This window comes from Hippocampus zosterae, chromosome 1 (genome assembly GCF_025434085.1).
Source record: "Hippocampus zosterae strain Florida chromosome 1, ASM2543408v3, whole genome shotgun sequence".
In the NCBI taxonomy this organism is placed as follows: Eukaryota; Metazoa; Chordata; class Actinopteri; order Syngnathiformes; family Syngnathidae; genus Hippocampus; species Hippocampus zosterae.
This window is the reverse complement of record NC_067451.1, coordinates 7568365-7585365: the sequence shown is the minus strand read 5'-3', so window position 1 is coordinate 7585365 and position 17001 is coordinate 7568365. Positions and strand designations below refer to the sequence as shown.

The 17001-nt window shown below is 50.4% G+C and overlaps 2 protein-coding genes across 8 annotated transcripts; both read right to left on the bottom strand.

Annotated features, from left to right (window-relative positions):
* Positions 1-1353: 1353 nt before the first annotated feature.
* Positions 1354-4885, bottom strand: LOC127599421 (sodium/hydrogen exchanger 9B2). 4 transcript variants are annotated; one of them, XM_052063401.1, is made up of 13 exons: positions 4632-4885; positions 4322-4409; positions 3783-3953; positions 3541-3683; positions 3352-3479; positions 3199-3280; positions 3015-3108; positions 2829-2935; positions 2609-2758; positions 2375-2483; positions 2163-2299; positions 1881-2055; positions 1354-1543 (listed from the first exon to the last, which is right to left on the bottom strand). In XM_052063401.1, the coding sequence occupies exons 2-13, from the start codon at positions 4407-4409 to the stop codon at positions 1473-1475; spliced, it is 1455 nt and encodes a 484-aa protein (XP_051919361.1). In that variant the 5' UTR covers positions 4632-4885; the 3' UTR covers positions 1354-1472. The 4 variants fall into 4 exon arrangements, with proteins under 4 accessions (XP_051919361.1, XP_051919355.1, XP_051919364.1 ...); XM_052063395.1 differs by having other exon boundaries at positions 4637-4885; XM_052063404.1 differs by lacking the exon at positions 3783-3953.
* A 124-nt stretch (positions 4886-5009) lies between these two features.
* Positions 5010-16997, bottom strand: corin (corin, serine peptidase). Of its 4 annotated transcripts, none has more exons than XR_007962086.1 (24): positions 14048-14621; positions 13236-13460; positions 12784-12895; positions 12601-12705; positions 12357-12538; positions 11924-12037; positions 11734-11841; positions 11383-11493; positions 11170-11292; positions 10977-11048; positions 10619-10850; positions 10390-10532; positions 10210-10317; positions 10020-10133; positions 8494-8604; positions 8293-8416; positions 8043-8171; positions 7841-7890; positions 7572-7758; positions 7304-7466; positions 7119-7227; positions 6722-6855; positions 5519-6056; positions 5010-5383 (listed from the first exon to the last, which is right to left on the bottom strand). XR_007962086.1 is itself a non-coding variant. In XM_052063199.1 (24 exons), the coding sequence occupies exons 1-24, from the start codon at positions 16898-16900 to the stop codon at positions 5871-5873; spliced, it is 3132 nt and encodes a 1043-aa protein (XP_051919159.1). In that variant the 5' UTR covers positions 16901-16997; the 3' UTR covers positions 5010-5870. The 4 variants fall into 4 exon arrangements, 3 of the variants coding, with proteins under 3 accessions (XP_051919159.1, XP_051919168.1, XP_051919147.1); XM_052063199.1 differs by adding an exon at positions 16856-16997 and having other exon boundaries at positions 5010-6056; positions 14048-14192; XM_052063208.1 differs by adding an exon at positions 16682-16947 and having other exon boundaries at positions 5010-6056; positions 14048-14192.
* Positions 16998-17001: the final 4 nt, after the last annotated feature.

Genomic DNA, 17001 nt, shown 5'->3' with positions numbered 1-17001 from the left:
CGCTCAAGTGGTTTTGTACATACACACTACACGCAGAGTGGGTAACGGTTTGAAGCACATACGCCTGCCTGCCTCTGTGTGTGTGTGTGTGTGTGTGTGTGTGTGTGTGTGCGTGTACTTCCAAATATAACGCGCCAGATGAGGGGCAGTGAGGCAGGGCGAGGTTGGCGCAGGGGGATATAAATGGATACTAATTGTATGGCTCAGTCAGATTAAAAAGCAGAGGATTTAACAAAAACACACGCGCCCGCGTGAGTGCACGCACGCCCATGCGCGCACGCTAACGCGCACGCACACACGAGCACACGCTCTTCCTGTGAGCACGTGAAAATGCCCCTGCTCGTCACTCTCAATGCGACATCGAGCGCTCCAAAATGACACGTGTGGTTGTGCATGACAATTTTATGCCTCTCATTTGACAGCCAAATCCAACCAAAATGACTTTTTCCTTGTATTATTCCTTTAATCCTTCCCAAAATTCAGCCCCGTCTGTCCTCCCCCCTTTCGCACCAGACCCCACCCTCCTGCACTGCTGTATGTATTTTACACATTTGTCAGAGCTTAAAAAGCCAAACGACTCCAAGGAGGAAAGCACGAAAAAGAACAAGTTGAAGCTTAACTGGTGAGAAGGTGCAAGCGGATGAAGAGGAGGACGAGAAGCAAAACACAAGAGCCAACTATGAATTCTGATAGACCTGCTTGAACCCTTCCAACCCTCGTATCACATTAGTTCTACGACTTAAGAAGGATTGCCTGTCAGACAAGTGTCATTGAATAAATTCTCGTCCAGTATACGCTGTCCACTGTCAGTTAACTTTGTCTCAGTCGCCGTTTGCTCATTTAAGAACGCGGCAAAAATACCTGCAGAGTGGCGCACAAGCATCACCGAAGGTTACATCAATTGTTTGACTGCATTAATTGGCTCAAATTTTTTGTAATTTAAGGGTATCATCATTTTGTCCTGGTCTGGTTCATGATTTTTTTTTTAATGAATCTGCCGAACCACAATTCAAAACCAATGTCGGATTTTCATTGGTTGATTTTTGTTATGGTCTGATTATTATTATTATTATTTCCTTAAAAGAGGAGTACCAAACTCCGTTCGTAATTTACGTTTGTGGAATTTGGGCTGAAGATGGATCATTCCAGAACACGATATCGTCCTCAGGCGCTAAGCTGTCGCCATCTTCTGGTCAATACGAGTAATGCTGTCGTTGACAACTTCCGGGAATCGAAAACAAAAAAAATACGAGCCGTTTTTTTCGTTTGTTTCTCTGTCTCTATTTTCGTTTTAGAAATAAAAATGTTAAATCGATGTTGTTCGACTTTTCCTTTTCAGACAAATAAAACGAGTAAAATCAATTGTTTAATTTCACAGTTGATGTGTGAAATGTAAATCCAGACACAACTATTTGGATAAAAACATGACCCAAAAAAAATCACTTGTATCTAAACTCTCCTCTTTATTGTCATTAAAGCCTGCTCTCAAATATCGCGGGGTCTTCGCTTCGGTCAGCCGGAGATCCATCCACTGGCTCCGGAACTAACAAAAAAAAAAGCAATGTCAATAAAGAAATTGCAAAATATGACCAAGTCCAGAGGCAATTTCTGAAGAAAGAACTGACATTGGATTCAAACAAATACTTTAAATCAGTCCAGAAATGTGAAAGGACAACGTATTCAATATGTGAAGGTGTCTCTAATTTGGAAATTGGGATGTGACAAAGTGGAATTTTTATTGGGAAATGACAAATAGATCATGAGATGTTTTGAATGAGCTAAAGGTTTTCAAGCAGTCGAGAAACATAAATGATACAATAAATACGTCAAAAAAATTTTGTAAAGGAAAATTCAGCACAGTAAATAAATTGTGCACTGACCTTTGACCTGCCGGCTCAGGAGACGTGGGCCTGCCAGGCCGATGCCCAGCGCTCCGATGGGCGCGGTGATTAAGATGGCTAAGACGGCTAATGTTAGCACGTCTAAACCGAACTTCACCAAGGTCTCATCACCCACATCCCTCGCCGTGTCTAACGCCGTGGAGCCGATGGCCGCCTGTCACACGTTTAGTTTTCTATCCTGGCCTCGGAAAATAGGCCACTCCCAACCATTACCAAGATCTGTTGGGCTTTGACCTCCAGCCAAGAGATGGAGTGACGTACCTGCACCGTGGCCTTGGGCAACCAAGCGATGGCGATGAAGAATTTCTCCTTTAGCACAAAGCCTGCGCCGTGTACCACCGCAAAGGTGGTGGCCAGTCGCACCACCAGACCAATGGCGATCACGGCCACACCCAAACCTGTACGAGACCGCAGATGACTCATCGCAACCTGAAGGGTCGCCACCCCCTGTCGCGCCACGGCGTGCTTCTCACCCACAGTGCTGAGGCTCAGTGTTGTTATTACGATCTCTGCTCCAATCAGGCCGAAGAGGAGGGGCTGGAACACGTCCCAGCACCTTCCCAATATGGCCGCCACCCCCATCTGCAGCAAGATGGATGAAACCATAATTGCCATCCAGAAGCTGTCCCATGGGACTCATCGGTAGTCATCTAATTGAGGTACGGCATCTATTCGAGCATATGTTTTTGTCCCTCAACCGTGATTACCTTGTCAGCGCGCCAACCCAGCGCGGCCAGGAAAGCCAGAACCAAGGTGCACAGGCCGCCAGCCCCGGAAGCGCCCACCACTTGAGTGAAGAAGACGGCGAAGATGGAGAACGCCAACAGGAGGAAGCTCCTAGTCGCCACCACGTCCTCCTGCATCAGCATCACCTTCAGCCTGATATCAAGGTCGCGGATTAAACATAAAAGGGGTTTCCACACGAACCTGATCCGCGCCGGGGAAGAAACATAAGAAGACGCCCACAAGGATGCCGCCCAAAACGCCGCCCGCCACTTCCAGGAGACCCTTCAGGACGCTCATCCACGTGGAACCTGAGCACACCCGCACACATGCACACACTTGGATAGGAAGCAGAACTCAACCCGGCCCAAAGCGAACCAGAAGCCGAACCTGTGGAGAAGGTCACGCCCAGACAGGTGGAGAATCCCGTGATGGCCAAAATGTCATCAAAGCTGCCGGCAGCCATCAGGAGTGTCGGGATGCCCTGCGGAAGCCCCAAACATCTTCGGTCGAAGCCAAGAGGAACTTCAGGAGTAGCCTGGCACAACTTCAGTGGAGGAAAGCAGCAGTTTACCTTCTCGGTTCCGTAACCTTCCTTCTGCAGCAGTAACATGGATGGAACCACCACGGCCGGTGACACCGCCGCCAGGACAAACCTGCGCACGCGTGAGCACGGGTCACTCGCTGGCCCGCAACCGCGCAACTCCATCGGGCACGCAACACGTACCCCAGTAGGAAGCCCCACGCCCACGGCAGAGCCAACAGGAAGTGAGAAACCACGGCAACCACGCAGGCCTCCACCACACACGGCCCGACCGCCACGCGCAGGCACACGGCCTTCAGGCGGCGCAGCGCCTGCGAGAACATCCCTGTCACCACGTGCGGGTGCTTCCGTGCGCTCGTGTGTGCGCGGTACCGATGGGTCCAGCCCCAGGCCAGCTCGGGCCAGAATGATGGACAGCGCCACACTCCTCAAAGCTGCGGACCAAGCGGCGTCCACGTAGACGGCATCCGTCACATAGGGAACGTTCCTCAGGACCAAGCCGGCCAGCAGCATGCCTGTGCAAACACATGCAGAGCATCAGGTGTGTGTGTGTGTGTGTGTGTGTGCGTGTGTATGTGTGAGTGTGTGTGATGTGGACTCATGTCAGGTCATACCAAGCAGTGGTGGAATGGGGGGTAGTCCAGGAAACTGGACCATCCCGAGTAGTCGCCCCCCCAAAACTGCACTGATGAAGATGATGACCACACCGAACACTCTCCCTCCCGGCAAACACTCATTTCCTGTTACTGACCACGCCGCGCCAAAGAGCAACGCCAACATACACGCTGCGGAAGCATGTGCGCACACACACACACACGCACGCACACAAAAACAAACCGGCACGGAGAAACATACACAGACACTCATAGAGACAGATAGACACAAACATACACGTACTCAAAGGGAAAAATAGAAACACACACACACAGGTGGACACATTGACACACATTCACGACGCACGCATACAGACACACGGACAGAGAGAAACACGTGTATATACACACACACACACACACACACAACCAACAACCATGCACACGTGTAGAGACACAGAGATAGACATTCGAAAAGACACACATGAACACACACACAGACACACACATCAGCGGAGGGCCCAAACATGTATTGACAAATCGGATTGGCTGGTTGGCACCTTTCGTGACGATCAAGTTGATGAGTCCACGCGGTCGAGGACATCTGCTTCTCAGGCGGCCGAAGGACGAGGCGCAGCAGGAACACATCTGCACAAACATAGAAAGACGTAATCATTGTGTGTGTGCGTGTGTGTGTGTGTGTGTTTGTATGACTATTCTTGTGAGGACCACTGTGATTATAAGACCAAAGTAGTGAGGACATTTTTGACAAGTGAGGACATTTAGGCCAGTCTTCACAAGTTTTTCATTCTAAAGTGTGTGTGTGTGTGTGTGTATGTTTGTGTGTGTGTGGATGCGCGCGCAACGGACCTCACCATGTCATCCAGCTCGTCCGTCGTCGCCACGACCGCAGCGATTTCTTTGAACCGTCCTGACCTTTACAACCACAATGCACTGTAACCGGTGTGACTTTAACACACACACACACACACACGCAATCAAGTCTTGCACTTTGACCCAACTTGCATGTGCAAGTGTGTGTTTTGTAAATTCCTTCCTTGTTGTCACTCCATCCATCTTTCTCTTTTGTGTCAGTTCGTAAACACTCCGTGAAACGCAAACACACACTCAAAAAAAAAAAAAATCAGACACACAATCATGCAGACACACACATTCACCTAATGTACATGCAGACAGACATACACACATTCAAACACGAAACACACGTACAGTCAGAAACAAAAAGAGTTTGAGCAGGTGTGTGTAGCTTTATTATTGAACACAAAAAACATTTCACTTCCCTTACATGGCTCCTCACAATACAAAAGCAGGAAGTGACATCATAGGAGGATTCCCCCCCCCCCCCCGCCACGATACACACACGTGATGTACAAAAAAGTGTAGAAAAATACTCTTGATAAAAGCAAATCTTCCAGACAACAGCTAACCATTAGCGACCAGGAATGTGAACGTGAAGGAATGAACAAACATCAACAAGTCACAGAAATTTCTGCCTGTCGCCATTAGCGTGTTAGCTTCCTCTTTGGGCCTACGCTAGACAAGTTGAGCTAGCAACAACACCGACGGAACACAGGAATAATCACAAACATCACACTGCCCGTCTTTTACGTTATGTGTTGTGTTTATTATTTTACTTTATGTTAACTGTTTTGTTAAGCGCTTTGTTACAGCTGCCGCTATTGTGAAAGCGCTATATAAATTAGCATGTATTGTATTGTGTATCACACGCTGTTAACCTCTACTCAACAAAAAAAAAGCTTTTTGAGCATTTATTCCATATCCTTGATATCCAAATGAAAATCCAAGTACTAGTACACCTTAAGATGGCTATAAAAGATATAGAATAAATTGTGCTAGTAGGCCAAACGAGGCACTAGTAGTGAAAAAAATTCATCACTGGTTATTAGACAGTGATTCTGCTAATGTGCCCTAGCTAATACCCTCAACCTGGATATCCTGTAAGTGGCTAACACGTTAGCTAAACTCTATCATGTTAATATTACAGCAGCTAACATCTGAAGGCTAACGGTGTCAAATGAGTGCGTGCGGCGCCGTGTCACACCCGCTCAAGAACAGGAAGCCTGCACGTCAGTCAGGCAGGTACGTGCGCATGAAGATCTGCTGGCGTATCCACGGCGTGAAGTGGCTGACGTTGCTGTACACGCCGGGTCCCAGGACTTTGCTGAAGCACACGCTGCCCCATGACGTCAGGCCAAACAGCGTCCAACGGCCACCCGACAACTCTTCGCACACCAGCGGACCGCCACTGTCGCCCTGGGAACGGGAGCAACGCGTCACGCTCGACACAGGCCGCGAGAAGGTGGAGGTCATAGGGGCTAGGGCCTAGGAAATAGGATTTGAATGCTACAATTTACAGATTTGACTTAGAACTTGGAATTCGGAAGGTAGAGTTTTAAAGATAGACCTTGAAGCTACAACCTAAAATCTACCACCTGGATACCTTTAAAGATACACTCTGTAAGCTACACCCTTGTGGCTTGATTTAGAAGCTAGAAACAAGAGGCTAGAAGCTAGGACTTGGAAGGACGACCTTGAAAACTGTAACCAAAATGCGAGAGCCAGGAAGCTAGACCCGTAGGCTAGAACTAGTAAGGGGGACCAAAGGTCTCGAGCCTAGCTCTTAGAAGGTAGAGCCTAGTCTCTAGCTCTTGGGAGCAAGTACTCAAAAGGTAGAACTTAGAATGTCAGTCCTAAACATGAGAACCAACAACCCTATGAACTTGTCAGAAGCAAGACTTTAGATTTTGATTCCAAAAGCGCCTTTCAAGGGACCTAAGACCATAAGAACTTCTAAGAGAAGCTAGAACATCAACACTTTTTAAAATGATCAGAAGCTACAATTTACAGGCAACTGCCTAGAAGCTAGGACTTGGAACCTATGATTTTTGAATTCCAGTTAGAAGGCGCGTGGAGGTTACCATGCAGGAGTCGACGGTCCCGGCCTCGTAACCGGCACAAAGCATCCTGGCAGTTATGGTCTTCATGTCAAAGTAGGACTGGCACTGGGACATGGAGATGATCCGTACCTGGCCCTCCTGCAGCTTGAATGGCACTGCGGAGGTGGTAGGGCATGTCACACACAGGAAATGGCCCGCAAAACGGAGCCAAGTAGCTAAAACGTCTCGACTCGAACGCTCCAACTTAAGGCTTGAGCTTGACCTTAAAAACTAGACATGAATGTGAGACCCTAAAACCTCGAACCTACTGATCAGACCTTGATAGCTCGCCACTCAAGCTAGGACCTACTTTGTAAAATCGACAGCCCAGAAGCTACGACTCAGAATCTAGAGTCGGGAAATGGGTGATCGGACTTACTCCTGTTGCCCATGTGACCCCATCCAGTGATGTAGCAATAGGAGTCCGGAGTGGGAATCTGATTGGGTCCGGGCAGACACACGGGCCTCACCCATTCCGTCTCCTCCACCTGGAGGGGCATGATATCCCACAATTCCTCAGCAACTCCAAAAATATTCCCCTCACCCGCCGCTGAGACGGCTCACCTCAGAGTCCAGTTCCACCACACTGATGTCGTAGTCCACCACGGCACGGTTGTAGCGTGGGTGTAGAGTGATGGCCCGCACGGCACGCCTCTGGCTGTGCACGCCGGGATGGTCCAAGTTGTTGAGACCCAGGAGAACGTTCCACAGGTGGGCCTTATCTCTCCTACGCAGGTAAATTAGATCTTGCAAGGTCACATTTTTAAGGTAGAGCCCATAATTTCAAAGATGCTAGAAGCTTGAAGCCCGAGTTAGTCGTGGATAGGCTCACCCCTCGAAGCAATGCGCCACCGTCAAGGCCCACTTGGTGCCGATGAGGACGCAGCCGCACACGTGACCGCTCTGACCGCTCTGCAGAGAGCACTGCCACGGCCACGCCCCCTGTCGCGCCACGCGGCCTCCCAAAATCCTCTTCTGCCTTGAGAGATGCGCGCCAAGCGCCGGGCGCAGGCCGCATTCTGGCCGAGAGACAGGAAACAGGAAGTCGACTCGGCCCGCGCCGATCCGAGGAGATCCGTCAGAGGGATCGATGAATCTTACCGTCTCTGACGCAGTCGAAAGCCACTCGCTCGCCGGAATGACACGAGTGACTGACACGTACGTACACACACACACACACACACAACCAGAGATCCATAAAACAAAGTTACACACACGCAATCAGGGGTCAGACATGGAGTCTAATGCATTAGCACATCAAAAATTCGACCTCTCTTTCAAATACACATATGGACACACGCACCTCCTCTTCTCGAGGCGTGCCTGTAGAGCCAAGCCTTTGCGCTCCGCCCACTCGGGATGAACATGTAACCAGCGACGGCGGCCCGGAGGACTTCCCTGCTCGGGTACCATGGAAACGGAGGCAGGAACCCTGCGGGACATGCTGCCTGTGATGCATCGGCCGCATCACCTGGGTGTGCATGTGTGCATGTGTGCATGTGTGTGTGTGTGTGTGTGTGTGTGTGTGTGTGTGTGTGTGCTACTGACCTTACCCTAGTCCCAGCTGGTCACAGGTCAGTTTGCTGAGCTGGTGGTTCCACTCGTCGGCACACACGTGATAGCGGTCCGCCGTCCTCAACACTGTCAGAATGGAACCTGACGACTGGCTCAGAGACACTCCACACCACAACAAGACGCTCCATTCATCTCACTATTTGTGTGTGTGTGTGTGTGTGCGTGCGTGCGTGCCTTACCACAGTCCCACTCGTCGGAGGCATCGCTGCAGTGTTTCTTTCCATCACACCACAAGGTCCTGTGCACGCACTCGTGGTTGTTGCATGCCAACTCATTATCTCCACACGCCGCTACCGCCCCGATACATACAAACACACACACACACACACACACACACACACACACACACACTGGGTTAAGTCAAAGCAGGAGCGTTGGCAAGCTAGTGCGAGAATATAAAGGCTAGAGCAGGGGTGTCCAAACTTTTTGCCAAGGGGGCCAGATTTTATGTGGTAAAATGTCGGGGGGCCGACCTTGGCTGACATTCTTTACATTGAACAACAATATTGTTCAACAAATTTTAGTAAGCCAGTCTGTTTCACATTTCCATTTTTATTTTAATTTCAACAATCTTAAGAATTTCTTTTGGTTCATTTGAAACAGGAATTTGAAATATGACATATCAGTCAATATAAACACGGAGTGATGTTTTGTTAACTCGTGAGTGATGCCCTCTAGTGTCTAAATGCTATTACTCATTTAGTGAATGCTATTACTCATTTAGCCACTAGAGGGAAGCAGTACTCTATGAAACATCACTCGCCAGTCTACGAGACCTCAGTCAATGCAACACGTGTTCCATTGCGCCCAACCTGCGGGCCAGACGGCACTGATTTTATGACGGGGGCCGAGGGCCGGATGAAATTCGACCGCGGGCCGGATTTGGCCCGCGGGCCGGACTTTGGACATGCCTGGGCTAGAGTATTAGAAGAAGGACTTGGAATCTACAAATTTGAAACTCTGTTTTGTCAACTAGTACAGAGAAGCAAAACATTTGAAACCATGACTTGGAACCTCGAACTTCAGAAAGAAGAAAGAAGTCAGTATGCAGTAGAAACTAAATGCTAAATGCTAGAAACTTGTCTTAAAAAACACAGAATAAAAGGTCGAACATATTGCTCGATATAAAGGCAAGTACTTAAAAAATAGTGCCAGATTATCCTCACGAGAGACGCGGGTGTGCTGGAGCCTATCCCAGGTGACTTCAGGCAGTAGGCGGAGCACACCCGAAACAGGCTGCCAGCCAATCGCAGGGCACACAAAAGCGAACAACCATTCGCACTCACACCTATGGACAATTTTGAGTGTTCCATTAACCTGCTATGCATGTTTTTCGAATGTGGGAGAAAACCCACAGAGGCACAGCGAGAACATGCAAACGCCATACGAGAAAGGCCAAAGCCGGAATCGAACCCCGCACCACTGCACCAAAGCAAGAGCATAGCCAGAATGTAGAAACTAGCTAGCACCAGGAAAATTAGCACTGAGAAGCTAAAATTGAAAAGCTAAAATCTAGAAACTAGAACTTGGAAGCTGCAATTTTAAAAGTCAGAAGCCCGGATCTCGAAGATTTGAAAAACCTTAACTTGAAAGTTAGACTTAGGAGCTAAAACCAGAGTCAAGAGTCAAGAAAGTACAACAGAGAGGCTAGAATTCCGACACTGGATGTCATGTGACATCACGCCACATGTGGGTAACGACTCACAGCAGTTGACCTCGTCAGCCAGCAGGGGGCAGTCTGGGAAGCCGTCGCAGATCATGCTGGTCTTGATGCAGACGCCGCTGCCTGGACATTCCCACAGAGCTCGTTCGGTGCAGCCTGCCACATACGCGCAAAGACATGTGAGCGCAGCCGTCTGCACTTTTGCGTCACAAACGCTCGACGGCGCTCGCACCGCAGTGGTCTTCATCGCTGCGGTCGTCGCAGTCGGCGAGGCCGTCGCAACGCTTGCTGGCCAGGACGCAGCGTCCGGAGCGACACTTGAAGTGGCTGGGGGAGCACTCTGTTGACACAGGAAACACGGACAGGAAGTTAGCAAAAAGCGAGTGCGGTGCCGTCGCGTACACGAACGCACCGTCCACGCCAGCCTCGGGCAGAAGGCACGTCAAGTTTCCGCCCTCTTCGGGAAACTGAGCGCAGTCCGAGTCATCGGGCCACTGCAAGCCCACGATTCCGAGCACCGACTCGCACTTCTCCTTTGCCGTGCGACACAGAGACCTGCGAAAGGGGAGTCGCTCCCATCACACACCGGTAACAATGGTTTGCTTATCCAGTCAAATGTCCCGTCTTGGACGCAAACTCGCCTGCAGGGTGGCACGGTGCTCAGGCTGAGTGGATCGCACTTGGGTACGAGCAGCGTGCAGGCGTAGAACATGAGGTACTGGTAGCAGCCCGTCTGAACCAGCGCCGGGAAGAGCGACGACTCCCACGACACCGAGCTCTCCCGCTGCGACACGTGACCCAGGAAGTTGGGGAAGCGCGTGTGGTTGTAAGGCAGGTTCATGCACAGCTCCAAGCTGATTGGCTCACAGCCGGCTGACACGCCCACAGGAGGAGGAGGTGGGGCGGGGGTAGGGGGTGGTCAAAAGAATTGCAAAGACACTTTGGGAACTGGAATGAAAATAGGAACCTTGACTATCGACCCATTTGTCAAAGGCTTACTGCAGTTGTGGTGTCGCGAGTCACAGGATGTGGACGTGCATCCCGGTTGAGTAGGGGGGCACGCAGTGTGAGCTGCAACACACACACACACACACACGCACACACACACACGCACGCATGCACAGACGGTCAGACAGTCAGACACACGCACATACACACACAAAGGCATCCTGTTGCCAGGTGGATGTCTCACGCTGCTCGCGCATGCAAAGTTCTTCGTCGCTGCCGTCCCTGCAGTCGTCTTCGCCATCACAGCGGAACGCCGGAGGAATACACTGCCCGTTACGGCATTCCCAAAGACCCTGGCTCCGACATGCTGCGCGCGCGTACACACACACACACACACACACAGGTGAGTCCTTCCTGTGATTTGAGCGGCGGGGTCATCGTCACCATGGCAACTCACAGCAGTTGAGCTCATCACTCTTGTCGACACAATCGTGATCGCCGTCACAAAGCCAATCCCTTGACACGCAGCGGCCGTCGCCACAGCGATGCTCCCGCGTCGCGTCGCACACTTCCAGAAAAACAGTCGGTTAGCCTAGCCTAGCCTAGCCTAGCCTAGCCTAGCCTAGCCTAGCGTCGAGGCTCTCAAACATTTCCGCCCAATATGGAGAGAAATGTTTCAAAGACCATCTCAAAATCCTAACGTATAAACCGCAAATAATTCTTTCAATGACAACGCAGAATTATACTTTGCAAACTGTCTCTGGCTGAGGGCCATTTGAGAAGTAAAATTTCACGTGTGCGCTCTCACCACAGTTGAGCTCATCGCTGAGGTCTCCGCAGTCGTCGTAGCCGTCGCACAGCAGAAGCGGCGGCAGACAGCGGCCCGTCTGGCAGCGGAACTGCGCATCTGAACACACTGAATGATGATGTCATCGACTTGCGACGACGTCACGGCATCACGATGACGACCTTTCGAACGTGCATGCGTGCGTTCTCACCGCAGTGCGCCTCGTCGCTCCAGTCGTCGCAGTCGTTTTGGCCATTGCACACCAGCTTCTGAGGGACACAAATCCCCGTGGCACACAGAAAGTTTTCCTTCCCGCCGCATGCAGCTGTTGGCCAATCAGAGAGTAGCGCGTGACACCACCAAAACAGGCTGGAACAATGTCCTGTCCATTTCCATCCCGTCCTGCTCTGTCCGAGCCACTCCTTTAACTATCCTGTCTCAGTCCATCCTGTTCGATTTTCTACTTGTTTTGTCTCTTTCTTATGTGGTCGGCCAATCAGAGAGCACCGCTTGACTTAACCAAAATGAGACACAAGAATGTCCTGTCCTTTATTGTCCTTGACTGTCCTGTCCTACTAGTACCATCCTGGCCTATTTGCGGCATCACTAAATGTGCCAGACTAGTCAAAAGGCATGACACTCACATGGTTTGCCCACAGCTTGTCGGGGTGTATAGCAGGCCGGGGGCGCTCCGGACGATGAGGTGTCCCGGCTGAACTGCGAGCAACGCAGGAAGTCGGGCCAAGAGGCGTTGAACATCTGCAGGACGGGCTCGCAACCTTCCCTGGCCGCCTCGCAGAAGGACGCACACGGCAACACCACCCACCTGCAGGCAAGCGGGTGAGCGAAGATTCTTGGATGTGGCGAGCGGAGCGCCACGCGACTTACCTGTGCTGATTGGCGTCGTCGTGGAAACACTGCGGCAGGGCCAGAGAGCAGCCGAACAGCATGATGTGCTTGTAGCAGGACAGTCTGCTCAAGTAGCTGAAGAACCTACAACGCACGCCACGTCACTTCCCCAACGCATGTTTCCCATCGCTGCCGCACTCGCCGAGCTACGCCCAACATTACCTTAGCAACATGTCCACCTCAGAGCTCTTCACCACAGCGGCGGCAGAGGACAGCCATGTTTGGTTGTATGGCAACATGTGACATTGAGGCTCCAACAGTGGCTGGCAACCACCTGCAAATATTTTGGATTAAAAAAAAAATCACACAGCATAGTACTTTGAAAAAACATATTACAATAAGAATGTGGAGAATGAAACCATTTGTGAATCATGATATCAGTTTTTAATTCAGAGCATTATGTAGACCACCAGAGGGCAGTATAATATAACCAATGGGAGAGACAAAGAAAACAAAGCTGTCGTTATTTTTGCTGTTCTTCCCAGAGGATAGAGGATAAAGAATATGTAGGTCTGTGAGACATACTTACACGTGTCTATATGTTTTGCTGCACCATCGGTACTTCAATATCTACTCACACACACACACACACACACACACACACACATAATTACCTGTGTCTGATGCAGAGGTGGCGCCAGTCAGCCAGGTAGAGCTCAGCGATGGGAGAGACGTTAGAAACTCGGTGGCCGTCGTGATTGGTGGAGTGGGCGGGGCCTGAGATGCATCCACCGGGAGGGAGGGGATTGTCCTGTTCCCACAGTAACCGTGCTCCCTGTTAGCTATCAGCTCTGGAGAAGGAAGGGGGCTGGAGTGTGAGACATGGCCGCCAATCATAGCTGAGGAAAAAAAAAATGTTTCACAACTTCTGTGTGCGTGCACGTGTGTGCGTGTGTGTGTGTGGTTGCGCGTGCGTGGCCAAGGAGCTTTTTGATTGGTTCACTTAAAATACACAAGTATGCTCGTCTATGAATAGTGTGGGAGAGATCAGGTTACCATGGCGACCCCGGTTACATGTCTCGCTCACTCACAGACTCAACTGTCGGCTAATAATAACAATCATTCTGGAAGGTTTGGGCGTGGGAGGGGCCTCCACCACAGTGCCAGCCTGGGTTAGTTTGCAACACTAAAGCAGGAGTGTTTGTGTGCTTGTCCCACTTTCAAGGTCGTTTCAAGGTTAGCGGTAAAAGAATCACAAACATACGCACTCGTTGATAGCTTGGACAAAATGAAGATGCTGAAAAGGTGGCAAGATGTTTGATGGCACTCGTAAATATTTGACATTCCTCCACACTTTACATGCTACTGAATGGCTGACACCTTGTGGTTGTCATGACAACACCTCACACACACTCTTTGTGTCAAACCAACATTTCAGAAGGACAGCCAGATGTGTGTGTGTGTGGGTGTGTGTGAGAGAGAATACCAATGAGAGCGAGCACAAGCATCACACCGACCACCAGGCCGACGACAGGAAATAGGACGTAAATGAGTCGGAGGCGTCTGGACGTCTGTAACTTGTGAGGACATGCGTCCTCGCCCATCCCGCTTTCAGTTACTCCACCGGTAGCCTGATGGCGCACAAAGAAGCAGCGAAGGTTGTTTGTACAGCAACACAATATTATAACGACAACAGCGCCGAGCATTTATCATCCTGTGAAACCGAAACTGAGCACGAGTGGAAAATGCAAAGAAATGTCTACATTATGAAGTTAAAATGCATGTACCTATGTAAAATCGATTATTTTTTTTAATGAAATCATTTATTTGCATTTTGATGTTTAAGATTTATGTGACTAGCAAAGTATTTCAAACAACAACAAAGATAAAGTCTTTTTTATTGTTTTATTTATCATTTATTTCATTAACTAGGCTCATTCTCATTTTTGAAGTGGTCTTTTTATAAAATTGATCTTTTTACAAAAAACAATTATTTAATGAAATGATACAGTATGAAGAAACGTTAAATCTCTCCGTTTTATTTTTACGTAATAATGAACAAGCCAAACAATTATTTGATCAAAGTCCATCCATCCATCCATCTTCGACCGCTTATCCGGGGCCGGGTCGCGGGGGCAACAGCTTTAGCAGGGAAGCCCAGACCTCCCTCTCCCTAGCTACTTCTTCCAGCTCTCCCCGGGAGATCCCGAGACGTTCCCAGGCCAGCTGGGTGACATTGTCTCTCCAGCGTGTCCTGGGTCTTCCTCTGGGTCTCCTCCCGGTGGGACATGACCGGAACACCTGACCGGGGAGGCGCTCAGGAGGCATCCGAATCAGATGCCCAAGCCACCTCATCTGGCTCCTCTTGATGTGGAGGAGAAGCGGCTCGACTCTGAGCCCCTCCCGGATGACTGAGCTTCTCACCTTATCTCTAAGGGAGAGCCCGGACACCCTGGGGAGAAAACTCATTTTGGCCGCTTGTATCCGGGATCTAGTTCTTTCAGTAGCAACCCATAGCTCGTTACCATAGATGAGGGTTGGGACGTAGATCGACCGGTAAATTGAGAGCTTCGCCCTTTGACTCAGCTCCTTCTTCACCACGACAGACTGATACAACGTCCGCATCACAGCAGACGCTGCACCGATCCGAGATCCGATCGATCTCCCGCTCCCTCCTGCCCCCACTCGTGAACAAGACACCAAGATACTTGAACTCCTCCACTTGGGGCAAGATCTCCTCCCCGACCCGGAGGGGGCACTCCACCCTTTTTCGACTGAGGACCATGGTTTCAGATTTGGAGGTGCTGATCTTCATCCCAACCGCTTCACACTCGGCTGCGAAACGCTCCAGTGAGAGTTGGAGAGCCCCGTTTGAAGGAGCCAACAGCACCACATCATCTGCAAAAAGCAGGGATGCAATACTGAGGCCCCCAAAACGGACCCCCTCAACGCTTCGGCTGCGCCTAGAAATTCTGTCCATAAAGGTTATGAACAGAATCGGCGACAAAGGGCAGCCTTGGCGGAGTCCTACCCCCACTGGAAACGATTCCGACTTACTGCCGGCAATGCGAACCAAACTCTGACATCGGTGGTATAGTGACCGAACAGCCCGTATCAGGGGGTTCGGTACCCCATACCCTCGAAGCACCCCCCACAGAACTCCCCGAGGGACACGGTCAAACGCCTTCTCCAAGTCCACAAAACACATGTAGACTGGTTGGGCGAATTCCCACATACCCTCGAGGACCCTGCTAAGGGTGTAGAGCTGGTCCACTGTTCCACGGCCGGGACGAAAACCACACTGCTCCTCCTCAATCTGAGGCTCGACTTCCTGACGGACCCTCCTCTCCAGCACCCCTGAATAGACCTTACCAGGGAGGCTGAGGAGTGTGATCCCCCTGTAGTTGGAACACACCCTCCGGTCCCTCTTTTTAAAAAGAGGGACGACCACCCCGGTCTGCCAATCCAGAGGCACTCTCCCTGTTGACCACGCGATGTCGCAGAGCCGTGTCAACCAGGACAGCCCCACAACATCCAGAGCCTTGAGAAACTCCGGGCGGATCTCATCCGCCCCTGTCCGGGCAAGGGAAACTGAGATCCATTAATTTTACTCATCATCAGGGGTCTTTGAGCCGTGCTTTGTCTGGCCCCTCACCTAGAACCTGTTTGCCATGGGTGACCCTGCCAGGGGCATAAAGCCCCAGACAACTTAGCTTCTAGGATCATTGGGACACACAAACCCCTCCACCACGGTAAGGTGACGACTCACGGAGGGGTTTGATCAAAGTAATACATTTTATGTGCGCAATAAACACTTTGCAATTTTTTAATGAAATGTCTAGAATACTTTATTTTAGAAATGAACTGATGATGTAATCAAATGCATTTAAATGTTTGAAATTGTTTTATTTATGATTATTTTAGTTGCAAAACATCAATCTATATGATCAAATAAATACCTGTGTAATGAAATTTCGGATGAATGAAATCAAAAGTTAACCCCCCCCACCCCCAAAAAATGAATAAATCCATTTCAAAAACTACATTTTAAGAAAACCGGTTCAATAGAGGATCCTTGACGAAAGTAACGATCGGCGCTACCGGGCCTGACGATGCTCACCGATTCCCCAAACCATGACGTGCTTACGAAGGGCGGACCAAGACGAGTCTTAAAAGTCACGTGAGGCAATTAGCGCGAGGCAGAAGCTGATCCAGCTGGACTTTCTGCTTCCGGTTTATTCCATTCCGTCGCTGAAAGCCACGTGGGCGCCTGCGCGCTCGAACACAAACTCACCGTATCCGTTTCCGCGCTGAAGGTGACTCGCGGCCACGAGAACATGACCTGCCTCTGCCGCCTCGCAGCAACCGACGCGCCAACTGAAGTCTGCGCGGCCGCCGCCGGACCAGCAGCTGCTAGGCCCGCCCACTCCTCCTGCCCCC

What these genes read in the sequence shown, in the direction of transcription:
- corin (XM_052063187.1), bottom strand. Translation starts at nt 14,267, where the DNA reads ATGCTCGGCGCTGTTGTCGTTATAATATTGTGTTGCTGTACAAACAAC. An exon ending in ACAAGCTGTGGGCAAACCAT is followed by an intron (nt 12,038 to 12,356) that starts GTGAGTGTCATG and finishes ATTGGCCAACAG; the next exon opens with CTGCATGCGGCGGGAAGGAA. An exon ending in GAGCGACGAGGCGCACTGCG is followed by an intron (nt 11,842 to 11,923) that starts GTGAGAACGCAC and finishes ATCATCATTCAG; the next exon opens with TGTGTTCAGATGCGCAGTTC.
- LOC127599421 (XM_052063395.1), bottom strand. An exon ending in CCCCATTCCACCACTGCTTG is followed by an intron (nt 3,684 to 3,782) that starts GTATGACCTGAC and finishes GTGTTTGCACAG; the next exon opens with GCATGCTGCTGGCCGGCTTG. An exon ending in GCCTGGGGCTGGACCCATCG is followed by an intron (nt 3,480 to 3,540) that starts GTACCGCGCACA and finishes ATGTTCTCGCAG; the next exon opens with GCGCTGCGCCGCCTGAAGGC.